Source organism: Teleopsis dalmanni, chromosome 2, assembly GCF_002237135.1.
Source record: "Teleopsis dalmanni isolate 2A chromosome 2, ASM223713v2, whole genome shotgun sequence".
In the NCBI taxonomy this organism is placed as follows: domain Eukaryota; kingdom Metazoa; phylum Arthropoda; class Insecta; order Diptera; family Diopsidae; genus Teleopsis; species Teleopsis dalmanni.
In genome coordinates, this window is record NC_051847.1 from 199,909,230 (window position 1) to 199,928,320 (window position 19,091).

General features: G+C 31.6%; 1 protein-coding gene across 1 annotated transcript in view; it reads right to left on the reverse strand.

The window, feature by feature from the left end:
* LOC119676547 (putative uncharacterized protein DDB_G0286901) overlaps positions 1-19,091 on the reverse strand; it is a 41,188-nt gene that overhangs the window by 2,444 nt on the left and 19,653 nt on the right. The window contains exons 4-5 of the mRNA XM_038087788.1: positions 6,880-7,051; positions 15-1,551 (exon numbers count right to left, since the gene is read on the reverse strand). Coding sequence (XP_037943716.1) covers positions 15-1,551; positions 6,880-7,051 — 1,709 coding nt within the window. The remainder of the gene's footprint in view (positions 1-14; positions 1,552-6,879; positions 7,052-19,091) is intronic.

Below are 19,091 nucleotides of genomic sequence, written 5' to 3' on the forward strand. Positions count from 1 at the left end.
TTGTTTGGCTCAACATGAGTTCATCACAACTAGCAACAGTCGCACTCATTATGGGGAGAGTAGCAGCAGTATCAAATTGTGATAACTTTATACCATTTGTCATCCATGTTGTTGACAACTTACTGTTGTTGTTCTTTCTATTATTTATGTTGTTGTCGCTGCTAACGTTATTATTTGTATTGCTGTTGTTGCACATTGCAACCCCCATTGCTGTCTTAGTCACTGCCATTGCAGTGCCGGAAGTTTTCACGTAGCTGCAACTACATGATTTCCCAGTAGGGCAATGATAATTGTGATATTGTTGTTGCTGATTTAGTTGCTGATATTCTTGTTGTTGTTGATATTGTTGGTGTTGTTGGTGTTTTTGTTGTCGCTGTTGTAGTTTATTTGTTGGCATTCCATTATTTACAATTGTAACTTCATCGTCTTCCAATTCGTGACTTTGGACCCTAATCTTATTACTGCTATAGTTATTGCTTGGTTCTTGCTGCTGCTGCTGTTGTTGCCGTTGCTGGTGGTGATGCGTCTTTTGCTCATCGTCAACATTGAACATGTAGTAATCTGTAGCTTTCCTGTTTGACTTTAACTTGTGTTTAACGAGCAATTCTCTATCAACATTGTTTTTGTTGTTGTTATTATTGTTGGAAGCGTTCCTGTTGTTGTTGCTATTGCTGTTGTTGTTGCTATTAATGTTATAAGAATCTTGGACTGTATTGTTGACACTTGCACTGGACATTTTTACGGACAATGCTATTCCGTTGTGGCTATTGTTATTGTTATCAGAAATGCTTTCATTGTTGTTGCTGTCAATGTTTCTATTGCTGTTGTTGTTATTGTTGTTCTTGTTGTTCTTGTCGTTGTTAAGCAATTGCTTTTGCTCGTGACTTTTTAATATTTTCATCTCGTTTAGTTGATGTTGATGGACTTTGGTTGTTCGACTTTTACGCCGCAAGCTTATGTTATTGTCAGTGTCAGCTTCATTGTTGCTATTGCAACTACTGTTGCTGTTCCAGATACTATTATTGTTATTGTTGTTGTTATTTTTGCTTCTACTTGTGTCACTTTTGTTGCTATTAGTTTCGGCTGGAACTTTACAATTATATTGCACTGTTGTTTTTAATTGTTCTTGTTGTTCTTGCTGTTGCTGTTGTTGTTGTTGTTCCCCTTCTCTTAGCAAAATTTCTGCAACACTCTTCACCACAGCAACATCATTCACAACAACAGTAACCATCGCATCCTGTGTGTTGCCATTTTTATTAAGTTTTTCTTGGCAATTGTGCTGTTGTTGATGAGTCTTGTGCTCTTGTCGTGGAGACTGACATCGCTGCTGTTGTTGCAGCTGCTGTTGTTGTTGTTGATGCTGCTGTTGTTGTTGTTGTTGCTCCTGTTGACGATATAAGGATTTAAACTTTTTCTTAATTTCTTTGGTTTTAATTTGCTGTTGAAATTGTTGCTGTTCGCACGGTTTTGTTGCAATTGCCATCTTTGGGTGATTATGATAATCCGCTGTGCATTTCCTCTGCTGGGTTGGTGTGCTCTTGTTGCTTTTCACTGTAAATGCAGATAATAGCAAAATATTAAAATTTTTAATTAAAATTGTATAAACTTTTAAATGATAATGTTCAGTCTCGTTTCCATTTTCCACATCACAAACTTTCTATTGAGACTTTCCTGCTATTTACATAAATAAATCTAAGCTCTTGGGTCAAATCAAAATATTTTTGGAATTAACTATGATTGTTGGTTGGATTGGTTTAAATTGCATTGCAATGTGAACGAGGATAAGAATTAAATTAGCTTAGTTTTAAGGACAATTTGGTTATTTTGTTATAAAGTGGAAATGGATTTTATTTGCTTTTTACGATGTCAACGCACTTTCCATTCTTATGTATGAAACTCATTGTTGTCTCGTTAATCGACTGAGCTACCACTAAAAATAAGGATTTAAGGAACAAGGATTAAAAGTCGCTTTATTGTTAAAACTTCAATGACAATTTCAAATTGTTTGTTTGTCCTTTCATATAGCAACTTTTATTATAATTGTAATTATTATTTTGCTTTTATTAATATACTTTTAATTAAACATATTTTATTCATTAAAAATTTAGTTATTATTGGTAATGTCCTCGAATTTTATGTAGGATACAAAGTGTTATGACCTCATACTGTTGCAGTACGTCCTCAAAATCTTTATTATGCAGTGAGAATAATATCGAAAAATAACTAAACCAAAATATACAAAGTTGAACACATTAGATCGACCTATCTGGCAACACTGTAACTGATAACACTGATAAGGAAGATGAAAATGACTAATGGTAAAACGGCTTTAAAACATGAGTCTTATGGAATTTTTGTAATAGAGCAGTTTTTCATATATTTTTTGGTAAAATAAATAGATCCACTTAATATGACAAACCCAGTACTTAAACAAATATGATGATACGGAGCGCGTATTCAGAGGTAATTTAAAAAATCTTACAGTCTTGTTACTATTTTCCAATATGGTTAAGGTGTATTACTGAATGGCTTTTTAAAAAAATTTTTATCGCCAACTTGATACTTCTACCATTGTTGCTTAATAACTCCCTTAAAAAGTAATACATAATAACATGGGTATGCTATGTAACATCACTAATTCAATAAAATATCGAAAATTTTTTACCAATTCCTAATAAGTTGCTGACTAATAACTAATAAGTTGGATTATTATAATTCAAACTGAGAGCCCTTCTATTCTTCTAAGCCCCTTGGTATACATTCTGCTCAAAAAGTACCCGGATTTTGTTGTTTGGTAACTACTCCTTAAGTAATAGACCTTTTTCAAAAATTTTATTTTTGTTATGTTGGTACACCCTTTCTTGCCATCTGTCAATTAGTTTGTTTACAGCAGCTGTTAATGTGAGACTACATCAAGTACATTTAGTGATTTTTACTATGGAAAATTCTTGTTGTACGCGATTTTTTGACCAAACACGACATCACTGTCATCGCTCAGGCACCATATTCGCTAGATCTGGCGCCGTGCGACTTTACCTGTTCCCGAAACTCAAATTGTCCCTTCGTGATAAGCGTTTTGAGCTGATTGAATCGGTAGAAGAGAATTCACCGAAGGAACTAAAAGCCATACCTGCACGGGCCTACGAAAAGTGTATGGACGAGCGTTGGCATATGTGTATCGCTTCAGAAGGAGCATATTTTGAAGGAAATTAAATAAAGCTGTAATAAAATTAAAGTTTGTGTGTTTTATTTACAAAATCCGAGTACTTTTTAAGCAGAAGGTATATATATTACCGGTATCATGCAGCATCAGAAGTAGTGTTTTTTTTTCTTGTACCATAAAAGTGTTTAACGATGAAAGCATGGTAAACTTACCCAAAATTTCTAACATCATATTTTTCTATATTAATAAAGAACCAATGGAGCAATTTAAAATCTGTGAAATGTATAAAATTAAGGACACTGAAGGTACAAATATCTTTCGAATTATGAATTTTTATATCAAAGATTTTTATTCTCTTTAACAAGAGAATATGTAAATTAAATGTGCAATTAAATGCATTCAAATTCTTTACATCTAGCTATTGAAATTTCAACTCTATCACAACAAATTTAATAAATTTTAATACTAATATATATAAGGAAATGTTCTGTCCATATTTGTGGTTTATCTTCTATTTAATATATTTTAATTCAAAGCAAAAAAGACTTCAATAGAAAGAATTGCTTCATATATTGCTTTATATATTATATTTTAATTAAAATAATTAATTAATTTACAAAAATAATGCTACAATTTAATAACAACCCACATATACACATGTGTACTTCTAGCAAAACCGTAGAAGTGCATTATAACTTCACTTTTATTAGTTTCTAGTAATAAAATTTCATTAAGCTAAACAGTTAATTAATAAACTCTCAAAGCTTTGTATCATAAATTTTAATTGGAGTTTCTAAGAATAAAATGTAGTTAAAAGAAATTATCTGCATGAGTTAATTATTATACCATCACGAGTAGTTGAGTAAACAAGTACGACGTAAGTGCAGAACTCCACATCCATGCCAAGGACACTACGCCATTATTGCCACTGCCATAGTTGCCACATGCAATGCATTGCCAAGTCCTTCTTTCTCGCAGTGTTTACACAATTTTAACTTTATTAGAGTTGGAAGTGTCCTTTGCCCTCGTTAGTGAACATCATAAAAATAAAAACTTTTTAAGAAAATAAAGCAAATAATGCTTTTATTCTGATATTTTTTATTTTTACTTTTCATTTACAACGTAAATCTGCTGTTCATGAAACATAGCAAATGAGGGCAGAGCAAGTAACGCGGCAATGATCGAAAAGCAACAACACAAACAGCAATTGTAACACCGGAAGTTGTTACGGAAGTTGTAATAAAGCAAAAACTTCACTTAGTCTTAAGTTGGTAACACTTAGTTTCAAAAAACAAAAACATCAGAAAATATTAAATTAATGCAGAAAATCTTCCAGAAGAAAAACTTTGGATAGAAAAAAATTGGGAACATAAAATACAATAAAGCTAAACAATACACAAGATATAAAAAAATGATAACAAATGTTAAGAAAATGATAAAGAAATTATAATAAACCATATTTCTTCTATACTTAAAGTAATCCGTTCCAAGTAGCCACTTGAACGGATTGGTAGCTATTATAAAACCCCACCCTCTTGAATTTAAAAACTGCAACGATACCAATATTATATTATATACGTATCTGGTAATCCAAATGAAAATTAGTGGCGTATTCAATGGGGTGGATTTGAAGTGCCGAGTACTCCACCCATACTCGGCTATATCGAGATTTGGCCCCCAACTTGCAACAATCGCTACAAAATAAACTATTAATCCTTACTTAACACTATCTAAATACTTTAAGATAATGAAAATAGCTGGCAATCCAAGAATATAATATGGGTGCATGTAAGGGAGTTTCAAGCACTCCTCAAAAAATCATACATATAGAGAATTGGACCTAACTCGGAGCTATTATCATAAAACAAGCTGTTGATGTATGAAACCACTATATGAGTGTGATGCACATATCTGCAATCCAACTGAAAATCAGAAGCATTCCAAGCGTCCAGAAGCATTTACCGATGCGCTAAACTCATCTAGGTAAAGATTTGGCTCCTATCTCTCTGCTACTCGTACCGCTACTATAAAAACATAATTTACAAAAGTCTGATAAAACAAACATGCCCTATGATATACATATATAGCAATCCCAGTATAAATCAAGGGCGCATCAAAGGTGCTGATTTTAGAGTTCAAAGTGCCACTCCCAAGCTCAGGTGCACAGGTTCAGCCACGAAACTAAAGTTATCGCTATAAAACAAGTTCTTAATATATAAAACTTCATTTAAACCAATATTGGCATCTAATATATATATCAGACAAACTATAGGCTTATGCAAGGAAGTGGTCTTGACAACTTTCCATCACAAATTCGTCCAAGTAAGAGTTTGGCTCCCAATAGATAAAGATCACTTCAAATCAAACTCTTGATTTATATAACTGTAAGGATATCATTATGGACGTACGAAATACAACTCTGGGAAGTTAATATAAGTGGCGTATAAAGAGGGGTGTTTCCAAAGTGCAAGTTTCCTCATCCTCCAAACTTGTTTATATGATGTTTTATTTATCAATAGTGAGCTATAGCTATAAAATGCTTTAAATATATTAAATTGTGATGAAACCAATATAAGCGTATGATAGATACATCTGGCAATCTATAGAGGTCCGTATACAAAGGAGTACCTTTGAAAAACTTTCCTTGGGCAATGCTTTGGGTTCAACTCGAAACAAACTTTAAATTTATAAAACTGTGCTAAAATCAAATTAAGATTTGTCTTGAAATGCAAACACACCCCTCCTCTCCCAGCCCTTTGCAGCGAAAGTTACAGTTGTTTTCAATTAACTTTTTTTATATGTTTTAATAAGTTATAAATAAGTATTTCCCATATATTGCCAATTACTTCATAGTTCAGTTTTCTACAACTTCATCTTAAATGTGACTCTGTACACACTCTGGTTTGTTCCAATCAGTTTAAACCACAACTGAAATATTAAGTCGGCGCAACAGAAAATCCACAGGCGAGACGTGAGCTGTCTTTTGAATTCATCTCAGGATCCCCGACAGTTAATGAATCTCTGTCTTTGCATTAATGAAGATATAGTACTGGCTAATTCAACACCAGACAAAATATGCTAACCTAGCGCAATATACATTGGAACTTAAAAAGGACCTAAACATTTTATAAACAAATGCGTATACAAATTAAAAAATTATTTAAACTACATATATCTAAAAAGCACCCAAAAAGTTGCTTTTATAAAGAAATAATAACATTGTCTTAAAATCGATTAAAAAGTTTATTTTCATATGCAAATCCTTTATCCTTGCATAAACTCAAATCTTATAGGACAACACATTTAATGTGAGTTTAAACATTTCTTGTCCAATAGAAAAATATCCAAGAGTCCACTGTCAAGGCATACGTAAGGATATTTTTAATTCTGTGTGCAATAATAAAGTAATTTGCTCTACGTTATCCTTTATGGTCATCAAGACAAGTAATCACTTTTAGATTCTGGGATGAACACAAAATTGAATCCATACGAAATTCAAGTTTAATTGGGACAATTTTGAATAAAATAATGCAAATTTGATACATGTTCGGTGAATAAGAAAATTTCATATTAAATTTATACATTTAAAATTAGTTTTCTCTATATAAATCTACATCAAATCAATGAGCAATTTTGACGCTTTTTAAAAAAAAAAAGGAATATTATAAGTTACCAGTTAGAATCTATACTCGTATTTAATCGTAATTTGCACTTACCACCATCACATGGAAAATTGTCTGCTAGTAGTGTAAACAATTTATCAGATAGCAGACACCTGCCTCTGGGTCCCAACGGCACTCGGCAGACAGGACATTTGACAGAACGACTGCGGCAATTATTGCACAGTACATGTCCATTGCAGCATTGCCAACCTGGTGGTTTGATGACCTATTTTTCAAAATAAAAAATTCAAATTTTTTTTGAATAAATTCTCAAACATGAAGCAAAATTCTATTAAAATTCAATAGTCAATAATTATAAGTACTATATGTGGCAAACAAATGTAAGAGGATATTCCAACATAAATTTTTACAGTAATAATCTAACGTTTCGATATGCACTTGCACTTCATGAGAGTGCAATTTATGCAGTAGTCGAGCTCTTATAACATGTGAAGTGTGTATCGTAAATGCATAAATAGAATTATTTCATTGTATATTTTAAATTTATAAAATATTTGAATTATTTCAAAACTTAAAAGGCTTTCACTTGAACTCAATTTATTTGATTTTACAAAATAATTTCGTAAAGTAAACATTTTTTATTAGTTTTATTAATATTGAATTTCCTGTCGAAATGTAAAGGCAACACAATATTTTTATTATTCAAATTTTGCTCTAATGAACATTTTTAAAATTTATTTGATTCTTTTTTAATAGGTCAGGAACGAAAGAGCAACACCCTATCGATCACAACATTCAGAATACAGACAATAACCTTCCACTAAATATAAGTTAAATCGAAACTAGAAGACGCTTATGTGGGATTAAATTAATGTACGTATGCATATGGATACTCACCTCTGATAAGTTCTACACAATACAAGTGATAAGCTTGCATGATAACCTTACTCTAACTGGTTTAATACAGTCAAAACCTTTTTGCGCGATATTCATTTATCAGTCTGCATCAGTATTCAAAACTGTCAAGAAAGCCTGAGTTAAGTTCGAATGCCTTCCCTCTCTCTCTCTTTCTCTCATTCTTCGTCTATCTCTCTTCCTCTCTTCCTTTCTCAATTTCACTCTCTCTCTCTATTCTTCACTTCTCTCTTTCCTCTCTCTCTTTCTCGCTCCCTTTTCTCTCTATCTCTCTCTGTCATACTCACTATTAAATATATTTAATTGATCATCAGAAACTAGTAATTAAAATTCTGTCGAAGCCAGAATTGGCTATGAAGATAAGTAGGGAAAAGTGAATCCTAGGAGTAAAATTATACATTGAAATCATTAATTTTTTGGCAGAGTTGTTGTAGCTCAATTGAGTTTTGTATTATAGTTTTATTTCCTTCTATTCTATCTATTCCTTAATCCCCTTCTGAATCCATACTACCTATCCGATATGTGCTCAATAGTATAACCGCTATGCTAATGTAATACTGAACAGTTAATAGCTCCTAATGCGCGGTGCAGCCTATCAATTTTGAGTGTCATTCAAGAGAGAAAATATAAGAATAATATTAAAAAATGATAGTCTGCACCTTTGAATGACACGCAACCAACATGTTGTTGTGTTCACCCAAATTTTGGTAAGCACATCACATGCTGAATGATGTCTTCATCCAAAAAATTGCATTCGTTATTCAAGAGCAATTTCCAAGTGGTTGCACTAACAAACTTACAGCGTACGAAACACACTTACAGCGTGCGTAAACACCCTTATTCTACAAAAATTTTGCTTAAATGACAACTCTTGAATGTGAGCAAGTCCAGGTTCCGTCACTAGAATAAATTTGAGCAACAGTGATATGTGAATGATAGTCTTAAAAATGATAGTCTGCAACGCGCTTAGTAAAGCATAGTAAACAATTCAGTGCTACCAACTTAAAAAAAATATTTTATAGCGAATTCTGAAATAATAAATTACATGTTAGTATAATTTCTTGTTCACTTTTTATATAAAATTTATGATATTTGTAAGGTATCCGAAAATATAATACAAAATAAATTTCATTTTAAATATTTAACCCATATTGCAAACTTTAAAACTTTGATTCAAATACTGTCAGTAGTTTCTGTAAGAAAGGATACCATCTAGAAATAATTAATTTTCTTTTCTTCTATTAAAAGTAACGAAACTGGCATTCTCATAGTTTGTGTCTAAACTGAAACATTTTATACAAAACAAGGCCTTAAAGGACAGCAACTCTTCTTTATCCTTATTGCAAAATATTTTAAAAATTCTTCACAAAATGAATTTATGCCATAATAGTTTATAACAATACCATTGAGAGGAGCCTTGTCAAATGCAAAATATGTACTAACAATTTGTAAAATTAAAATAACATGAGCATTGTTGAGGCAAAACATTTAAATAAATTTAATTAAAATGCAATAACGAGGAAAGGAACAAATTCTAAGGCAGATGAGATCAATTTAAAGAGAACTATAGTTGGTCATACACGCATTAATTTATGGAAAATTTAGCTATATAAGTATTGTATAATTAGAATATATATTTTTGCTTTATAATGAATTATATTAAATTATATACAAATTACGAAATTATTTTTAATTAAAATAAATTATTATATAGATTTGTTTAATTTAAACTAAATATTCTTTAAGTTATAAATTGTTTTTAAATTATATTTAATTAAAAAAAGACAATATACTCTTATAATATTAGATGCTGTTTTAGTATTATAACTTCAATATTATATATACATATTATATTAATAATAATAAAACTCCAGAAATATGTGCGAACATGCAAAGTTAAGTACGGCTTTCGGTCAATTGGTTAAGGTGCGCTGACTCTGAGCTTCAAATTTGTCAGGGCGTGAGTTCGATTCCTAGTAATTGCAGTCTTAGAAAGTTATAATCCAAGAATAATTAAATACAAGAATTATTTCCAAGACCACTGATGATGGGTATTTCGCAATACTCGAAACAGCTGTATGGTCAGCCAAAAATTCAATTAATTAAAATAATATAAAATGAATTTTTGTTGTTGTGGTTCACTACTGTTCGAAAAAACCTTTTTAAGAAATATACTAGTTTCTATTATATCTAATAGTCATTTCCGTCTGAAAAATTTGACGTTAAATTAAAACTTATATTCACAATATATATTATATACGAGGGTGGTTTGATAAGTTAGTGAATTACTCCAAATGCAACAATGCTTCCGTCAGCTGTAATCTACCAGTGGGTAACTTTTTAATTTTGAGCAAGTTACGTCGTTCAGTGGGTGTTTGATAGCCGTTCAAAGCAAACAACCTCGTGAATTTTTACGAAAATGGAAAAAAGTGAATTTCGCCGTTTCTTTAGGTTTGGAAACAGAAAATAATCGCAGGGGGCTAAATCTGGAGAATATGCTGGATGGGGTAGCAGTTAGTATACCAATTCGTGGATTTTGGACACAATACTTAATCAGCACACGAAATTCACTTCTTTCCATTTTCGTAAAAATTCACGAGGTTGTTTGCTTTGAACGGTTATCAAACACCCACTAAATGACGTAACTTGCTCAAAATTAAAAAGTTGCCCACTGGTAGAATACAGCTGACGGAAGCACTATTGCATTTGGAGCAACTGCGCGGTAAATTCAAATAGTCACTGACTTATCAAATCGCCCGCGTATATTCATATTATATATCAGTCATATACATGAGTATATCTCGGACATAGACATTTTAAGTTTTCCCTATAAAATCCATCGTTAAGGTACTATGCTTCCTTAATTGGTAGCGCACTCAAAAAATGATTGCATCCTTGTTGGCATCACGTATGCATTTGACTCGCATTTATGCTTTTAAAATTAATTCTATTATTTTTATTAAATCGAATCTGTTCTACTGATAATCTGCTCCGATATGAAAGTAATTGTTGTATATCAACTAAAATTCGATACTGAATAAGGAAATTGCACGCAAAGGCATTAAATTGATATTTTGTGCACGACATCAAATTTATTAGTAATTTTCAATATCAGTATTAAAACTTCTTTGGCAGGATAACTTGATAGACACATTTGTGTTTTGCGTTTGCTATGAAGGCTTTCGAGGATATAACTCAATAGTACAAAACTAACAGTATATACAAACTATATGTCTTTGTTACACCACAAGTATCCATAGGAAAATATATTTTATAAAGCACTACAACATAGAAAATTGCAATTTGAGTTGAGATTTCTCTTAATAAATTTCAAACAAATGAAGCAAACAAACAGACAAACTTCTGATTTCACCGATATGCAAAGGAACCCAAGCAAAATGGAAATTTAAATATTATCCCAAAATATCTTTATACCTACAGTGCATTTCTTACAAGATAGATGAATACACGGATGTATATATGAACATTTTTGATTATTATTTAATTGAGCATTAGATGCGAAAGGATATGCAAATGGATGCATGTATGCGTCATTGCATAATTGGGAATATTGCAGGATGCATACTAAGTTTTATTGTTTATTCCTAATATTTATGCACTTTAATGTACATATATTCTATTCAAATTAGTTTTTTTTTTAATATTCCTTCATTCGGATTATTTAGTTACATGCAAATATAAAGCAAATTAAATTCAAGATTAGCTGCGTAATTGTTGTTTATTGTTTATATATGGATGTATTAAATTTTATCGACAATGCCATTGTTCCAGATATAATTAATTAAAATAGTTGTTAGATTAATATATAAAACATATTTTATGGGTAATATTATTTTAATAAAATAAATATAAATAATAATTAATAAAATTAAATAATAAAAAAATTTTTACTAAAAGCTTTTTAGATTAAATATTTAACTAATACTTAAGAAGATTCTTTACGCATAAAAATCATGAGAAAAAAACTATAATCCAGACTTGCAATTGCTGGTGGTTGACGCCAGGCTGACTACTTATATATGTACGGATAAATAGGACCAACCACAAACTAACCCCTTTTTTAATTATATATATCTACTTTTCATAATCAAGTGACGAATTTAACATTAAGTTATCAATGATGAGACATACAAACCACTGTAGCAGTGCTGTTCAGCGCCCCATTGCAAATCGCTAAGAATTTCCGCCGGCACCAATATAGTTATGTATTAAGGATATAACTTCCTCCTCTGTATGATGCGAGATGTACCAAAACCTATACTGATCTGTAGGTCTCAGCACCTGGAGAAGCACAACATGAACCCTTTGGATCTCAAGTTAAAAACACGCTTCATTCCCTGCATCTCTAGGGCTTACTAAAGTTAAAAATATGCACCTGCAGCACTTGGTGTGCAAAATAAAACACTAGGCGTATGCTTAGTAGACATACAGTGGATTTGGTCATTTTTTGTTTTATAACCTACTAGTATTCTTTATCTCAGTTCTCATATGGGCTTCCGATCATACAAACCAATTGAAAGTGAAAAACGAAATAATTAGTACGCTTTACTGCTTCCATAGATGTCTGCTTAAAGGTCCCAGTATATGATTCGCTAGAGACTATTGAAATAGGCACCTATCTTTATTTTTTACAGTCATCCACATAGCATATGTGAAACATCCAGGTCGAAGTAGGATCCTTGCTTTGTGATTGTCTTTCTTTTTATAAGGCAGCTAAATCCACTCTTGAAGAACTGCAAAATTTCAAAACATTTCCTTTGAGTAGGCATTCAAAATTACTTAGTATTTCAAAAGCTCAATTATTCATAGAAATTATTCCATTCATATCAAATACAAGAGTATCAAAACGCTTTAAGCCAAAAGTCAGGCTTAAAGGAATTCAAGCAACGGAGGAGAGTTTTTGCAAATATTCGTTCTGTGATACTTAAAAAAATGGGATACAATAATCGCTACCATAAAACCGATAATTTGCTAGTATAGTGACATAATAAATCTACCATAGATATATAGACCATATGTGAAGCACTAGTATGCTATCCAATTCTAGCTACAGCCAGTTCTTTAATACGTTCAGGTAGCAAAGCTTGACTCTTTCATGTTTTCCCGCAGCGAAAAGTTATTAATCTCCACATAGTCTAATGGAATTGGGTATAAGTAAGCATCGCTCAAAAAATTTCCTACCTTTTCATTGATACTCTAGTATACCCGGGTTTAGCTGCAAATACTTCTTCAACTCGCTGTGATAATAAGGCTTGACTTTTCTATATTTGCTCCTTGCAGAAAGTTATTAATCTCTACCAAGGCTTTTGGAGTCTGCCATCTAAATTCTGTCTTCAGTCATTTAAATAGCTACTTTCACTCTTCAAATGCAATAGAAATATTATTTAGCTAGCTTTAGAGGATGTCTCGACCAATGAAAACATTACAATGAATACTAAATAGAACCAAAAATGCATTATGAAGAATACTGACTACTACGTTCTTAACTTTTTAACTGTTTAGGTGCTTATAGTGACTTCCAGAAGAATATAAAATTTATGACAATTAGTAATTGCAACGTATTAACTATGCAACTTATGATCACATTGCTATAACCCAAGTACATCTTCATATCTGTAAGAGTAAGCCGTGTGCCCACACCCACTTCAGAATTTAACTATGAATCAGAAATTTATTTTGTTTTGTTAGCACTGAATATCTGACAAATAACTTTTATATAACTTTGTGCTTTTAGTTACTGTCAGTATAATTTGTCATCTAGAGTCATTGCTTAAAAATCTTGGTTAAAGAATATATATGACTACAAGGAGATATTTAATTTTCATATTCTACTATTTAATCCTTGACCAAAAACAATTCTACTCGTTTTTTTCTCCGAAAATTAGTTCCAACTAATACTAACTTCTATTCTGGTTCATATATCAATGCCAGATTAAATTTTTCACTAACTAAATTTAGAACATAATTGCTGTTAGTAATAGAAAGTGAACAGAATTCATGTTTTAGACCTCTCATTCCTTCTAATTTACAACATAAATAATTAAATACTTGATAAACTTTCGTTGCATTGTGGCACAATAAATTTCACTTAAGACCAACTCAGCAGAAAGCCGTAGTCTTTGCGGTTCCGTTGTGCCAACTAAACACCGAATAGGGTTTATATCAATAAATTACATTTAAGGAACTTTAAATTTAAGCAAACCTTAAATTTTAAATATTCTGCCATAAAACTCATTAACAACTTTGCACTAATCTTGGCCAAAGAGCATAAATTTACACAAAGCTATTGAAAGATATTAAAATATTCTGTGCAAAAATATTTATGCATATCGCAAATTCTATCTGCACGATACCAGCTCAAATGCTGTATCTGTATCTGTATCTGAGCAAAGAAGCCAACTGCAAAGGAAAAGCGATGCAGACTTTAGTATTTATTTAGATTTACTACTTTCGTACAGTCGTCGGTGTGCTTGAGTGCAGGGTGTCAGTGTGCTTGTTGTGAGATTATTGCTTTGTATCTACAGTAAACTTTCGATGCGAAGGACTATACATATTTGCATACACGTGTGCATATAGTCTGAGTAATACATGCATACATCCAAGTTGTGGTCATGTCAGCAAAACAATAAATTTAATTAAATTATCAAAAACAAAATATTATAGCAAAGATAAATCGCATACTTGTACATATTTAACTAAACTCACACAGAGCGAGAGCAATACAAAGGGATTTATGCATGCACGAACCCGACTACCAGGTGGGAACATAGGCAAGCATGAAATTATTACATTCGCTGTTTGCAAGCATATCTGATTTACGACGGTTGCAAGGACTTTGAGTTGTGAGCTAAAGTTCTCATTCTGCTCCTTGCTTACATATGAGGGCAGTACTCATACTCAAGACTTCTGGAAAGAAAAATATGTGAAGAGGTATTACCGTATGTAAACTGAATAAGAGAATTAAATATTTGACAACAAATAAATCAACCAACTTAGTTTGTTTTAACTCTAAAAGTAATATAGACAAAGTGTATTCAAAATACAAAAAAAAAAAGAATTAATTAGAATAATTAGACTAATTTTATTAATAAGAATAACTTCTATTCTTTACATTCTCTTGTATAATAAAATTCAATCAACCCACAGATTGAATAAGAAAATTTTAAAGAAATATTGAATAAGAATTTTTAGATATTTCTTGAAATATGAAAACAAACTCTGTAGTTTCGAATGATCTTAAAAAATAAATAACCCATACTGTACAACCCTTGATCCTTTCTTTGACTATTAAACTGTCGCAATAGGCAAGCGATGATTTCTAAGTCTCTTGACTGCTTTGTCTTAATATTATCATGTTAAAGATTCCACACACTTATACTCTCTAATGTCAATGTTGGCTTTTACGAATCACTTATATTTTGCAATGTACTTTTGAAGTTGAAATTTATAACAGAATACTATAAAGTTTCGCAGATCTTTTAGAAATATGTATTCAAGCCTTGCGACTTACGAATTCTCCTGTAGAGAGAGAGAACTGCTCTTCTTTTCTCTACTCTTCTCTTTTTGCCCTTTTCTTCTCCGTGCTTCTCTTTTGTACCCTCGTTATTTTATTTCTTAATATTATCTTAAATAATTTTTTATCTTTACTAAATATTACTTGATCCCACCTTCTTTTACAAAAAAATTACGTTCTTGTTAGATCCAACTAATCTTTAGCTCTAACTAGTTTTTTAAATTAGCTCTTTCTCTTTTCTTGATCTTCATAATTCCCTCTTCTTCTCTCTTCATCATTCTCTCTCTCCCCATATATCACCTCTCTCTATCTCCTTATCTATATCTTTTCATATCTATTTCTGCTTCCACTTTTTTGTCTTCTTTCACTCCACAACTATATATCTTCCTCTCTTCCCCTGTATCATTCTTTTTCTCTCTAACTTCCAAGATCTTCGGCTTTCTTTTGTGTTAAGTTCATTTTTAATCCCTAGTCTAATTTATTTTAGGTTTCTATCTGCTCAGCAAACAATTTTTAATATTTAATTTACAATGGGTTTTCGTAACGTTAGTATAAAAAGTAATGCTTAAAAATAATCTCTCATTGTAAAACCTCATTTCAATTCATTGCATATTTCTTCATCGCCTTTTTTTTTGTAATAAAAGCTTATGCTAATATATTTTGTTATACATTCATATAATTTTTATTATCATATACCTATATCTCTTCTTGAAGTGTTTTCTTAATTTATTTATATCCAATTAACTTGTATATTGTTGCGAGCATTAACATATATCAATTTCATTGAATGCATCCGAATATCATAACTTTATATTATTATTATATTATATATTATATATTATTATATTATTATATTATTATATATTATTATAATTTATATTATTATTATTTATATTCAGATATAAAGTTATAACCTATATTCGCACCAAGTTTATAACTCTAGTACTCTCTCTTGTCTCTCTCTCTCTCTCTCTTTCTCTCTCTGTCGCTAACTGTCTCTATGATTAACTCTTTCCCTTTTGTTAATCCTTCATGACAACACACGATTAAGCTACAGACATTGGATACTGTATTCCAGCTCTCACTCTCCCACCTTCTCACTCTCTCTCACTCTATCTATCCCTTTATGCACAACATCTGACAAAGCTTCAGTTATTGAGTGCTTAATTCCATACAATTGGATTACAGTGAGAAGCGTCAACTACTGTAGCCCCCACCTGTAGTTTAATCATACTTATTGCAGTTGTTTGCCACTCTCTTCCCTTATTCTCACTGTTCTCGCTGTCATTCTACATGCACTTTTGGTTATCATTTTACATTCTGTTGTATTTCAAAAAAAAAAAAACACCAAAACCGTGCAGAACACAAGATTGCCTTTGACTATTCATTACATGTTTCGCACCAGTTCTGCAGAATAGGTCTCGCAACTCTACCGAGTGCAGCTATAATGACCACAAGCACAGAGGCAGCATATTGAGCCATAATGATAAAAGCGGTCATACAAACAAGTGAAAATGCATATTTGAGCTGCCAATTTACGTATCCTTACAAAACACAAATATTTAAAGTGTTTATGCATGTAAGGAAAACTAAACTTTTGCTAACGAACTCAGCCAGCCAGCTAAGCTCCTGGAACCAAACTATCCATATCGCATAGATATTCACATGTGAGTGTTCGTACTATACGAGGGAGAGCCCATGTTAGTGTTTATGTAGTTGTAACAATTTCGCCATAAATTAAATATGCATGACAAAATACACATACACAATCGAGCCGGAGTTGCCAGTGCACAAAGATTGAATGTGATACCGGAGGATGCAATCGCAAAGATGCTGACCCGGATTTATGCACTTGTTAAGTGCCAAAAAGCAACTAAGCGTTCAAAATAAATACAACACTTTAACGCCTCACAACAAGAATCGCAAACATCAGAGCAACGAACCAGTCCAATGCACTTTAATATGCAGCAAATTTATAGTTGCTTCTCCAAAAGCGACTTGCACAAATTCGTACGGATGGAAAGTTACTCGTACTTGCAAAGTATCTCACTTATACGTTTTAATAATTTGTTCATTAAGTGAATATAAATACTATTTCCAAGTTATTAGTTGCATTAGATATACTCTGAGGACTGTTATTATTACTTTGAGTTTGTGTAATTTAATATTTTGTGTGCTATGGTTTTGTTTTAATGCTTGTTTATCGAAAACGAATTCAGATTTGTGACTTAATGATTATTTGATATTGTAACTATACTGGAAGGTAGCTCAATAGATCTTTCGAACTAGTTAAAGCACTTACATTCAATTCCGTGTAATACTTACCACTAATAAACAAATTATGAATATAAAATATTTCTTCATTAGACCTCTTAGATGTTATGATGTAGTACTCGGAAAAAAATGCAGTTGCATCCTTAGAAAATTCATCCGCAATCAACTCATACACTTTTCAAAAAAAAAAAAGAGAAGACTTAATGAGATGAAAGCTTTTATGTTGCTTCAATTGAACTATAAGTTCTAGTTTCTTACACCAAAAGTAACACAATATGTCCTTTCTAAAAATACAAATAAAACTATGCAGTCCATCCATCCATACATGAACCATTATCAAATATTGTACTTTATGATGACAAACAATTTCCAACTAATCATTCAGTCAAGCATACCAATTAATCAAGATTACTTTACACAAAGGTCAAATATACCACTGCGACATTTCTATAATCAAACACCATTATACTTGATGGAGTTCAAAAGATAACGAAGATCTTAGTTGCTCACTGTTAGTGTTTCGGGATGAAAATATTTATCAGGACAAAATTCTCTGTAATTATTGTTAACGAAATATTTCGATGAATGATTCCCCCAACCAGCATTAGCAGAAAGACAAAATTTCACACTACATTTTAAACAGATCGAATGATAAGTCACTCGTCTTTTTGGTATAAAGAATTTTCTAAGTTAGCACCAAAAAACAATACTACTGTTTGAGTGGAATACTTTTTTGTAAATGGATGATTTTTTAAGGTTCATAATGGCATAACTACTTTGTTGACAGACTAAGATCCTTTCAAAGTGTTTTCTTTAAAAATCCAAAATGAACTGATTGATTTAATTGTTTTTTTTTTAAATTTAATTAAATTAAAGAAAGAAAATTGTTTCTTTCGAAACGTTTCGGTTAACTTAAGGAACATCTAAGAGTATCTTCATAGCCTTTTTTTTAGTGACTATATCTTAATTTAAAGAAGCTGTCCTTATAAGAAATTTTCCGTTAAGAAGTTGTTGTTGTGGTGTTTATAGTACTACAAGCACGTGGAAGAGAATATTTTAAGAGGCACCTTTTGGACCTTCTTTCTCATTACTATATTCCAATTCCGGTTAGCTCTGCTATGTCTTTAATTCGCATGATTCGTTTACGGTCTAACACACACGTGACGGTGGGAGTTTCAATGGCCTTAAGGAGCTAATTACCAGTCACAACAGCTAGTTGATTGAAAGAGTGTCTTCTGCCACAACACAAAAATGATATTATCAACAAAGGTGATGGGACATGACTAGCAAAATTTGCCTGTTATTATTTCTTTGCACTTTGATTTTACTATCGATAAGGATGAAGTGCTCAACCAACTTCAGGAAAAAATCTCAGAAATTACTTTTATAACTATTCTGGTTGCAACCAGCTGACATCTCCTCTGACTATTGTGGTAGAGCATAGAACTTTCTCATCCTAATATATAGAATTCTATTAAATATATTCATAAAATTTAATCCGTTTACTTATAATAATTGTGCATTTAAGCGGAACCATTGAATTTACAATTATTGTTAATATTTTGTATTATTAATTTGAGGA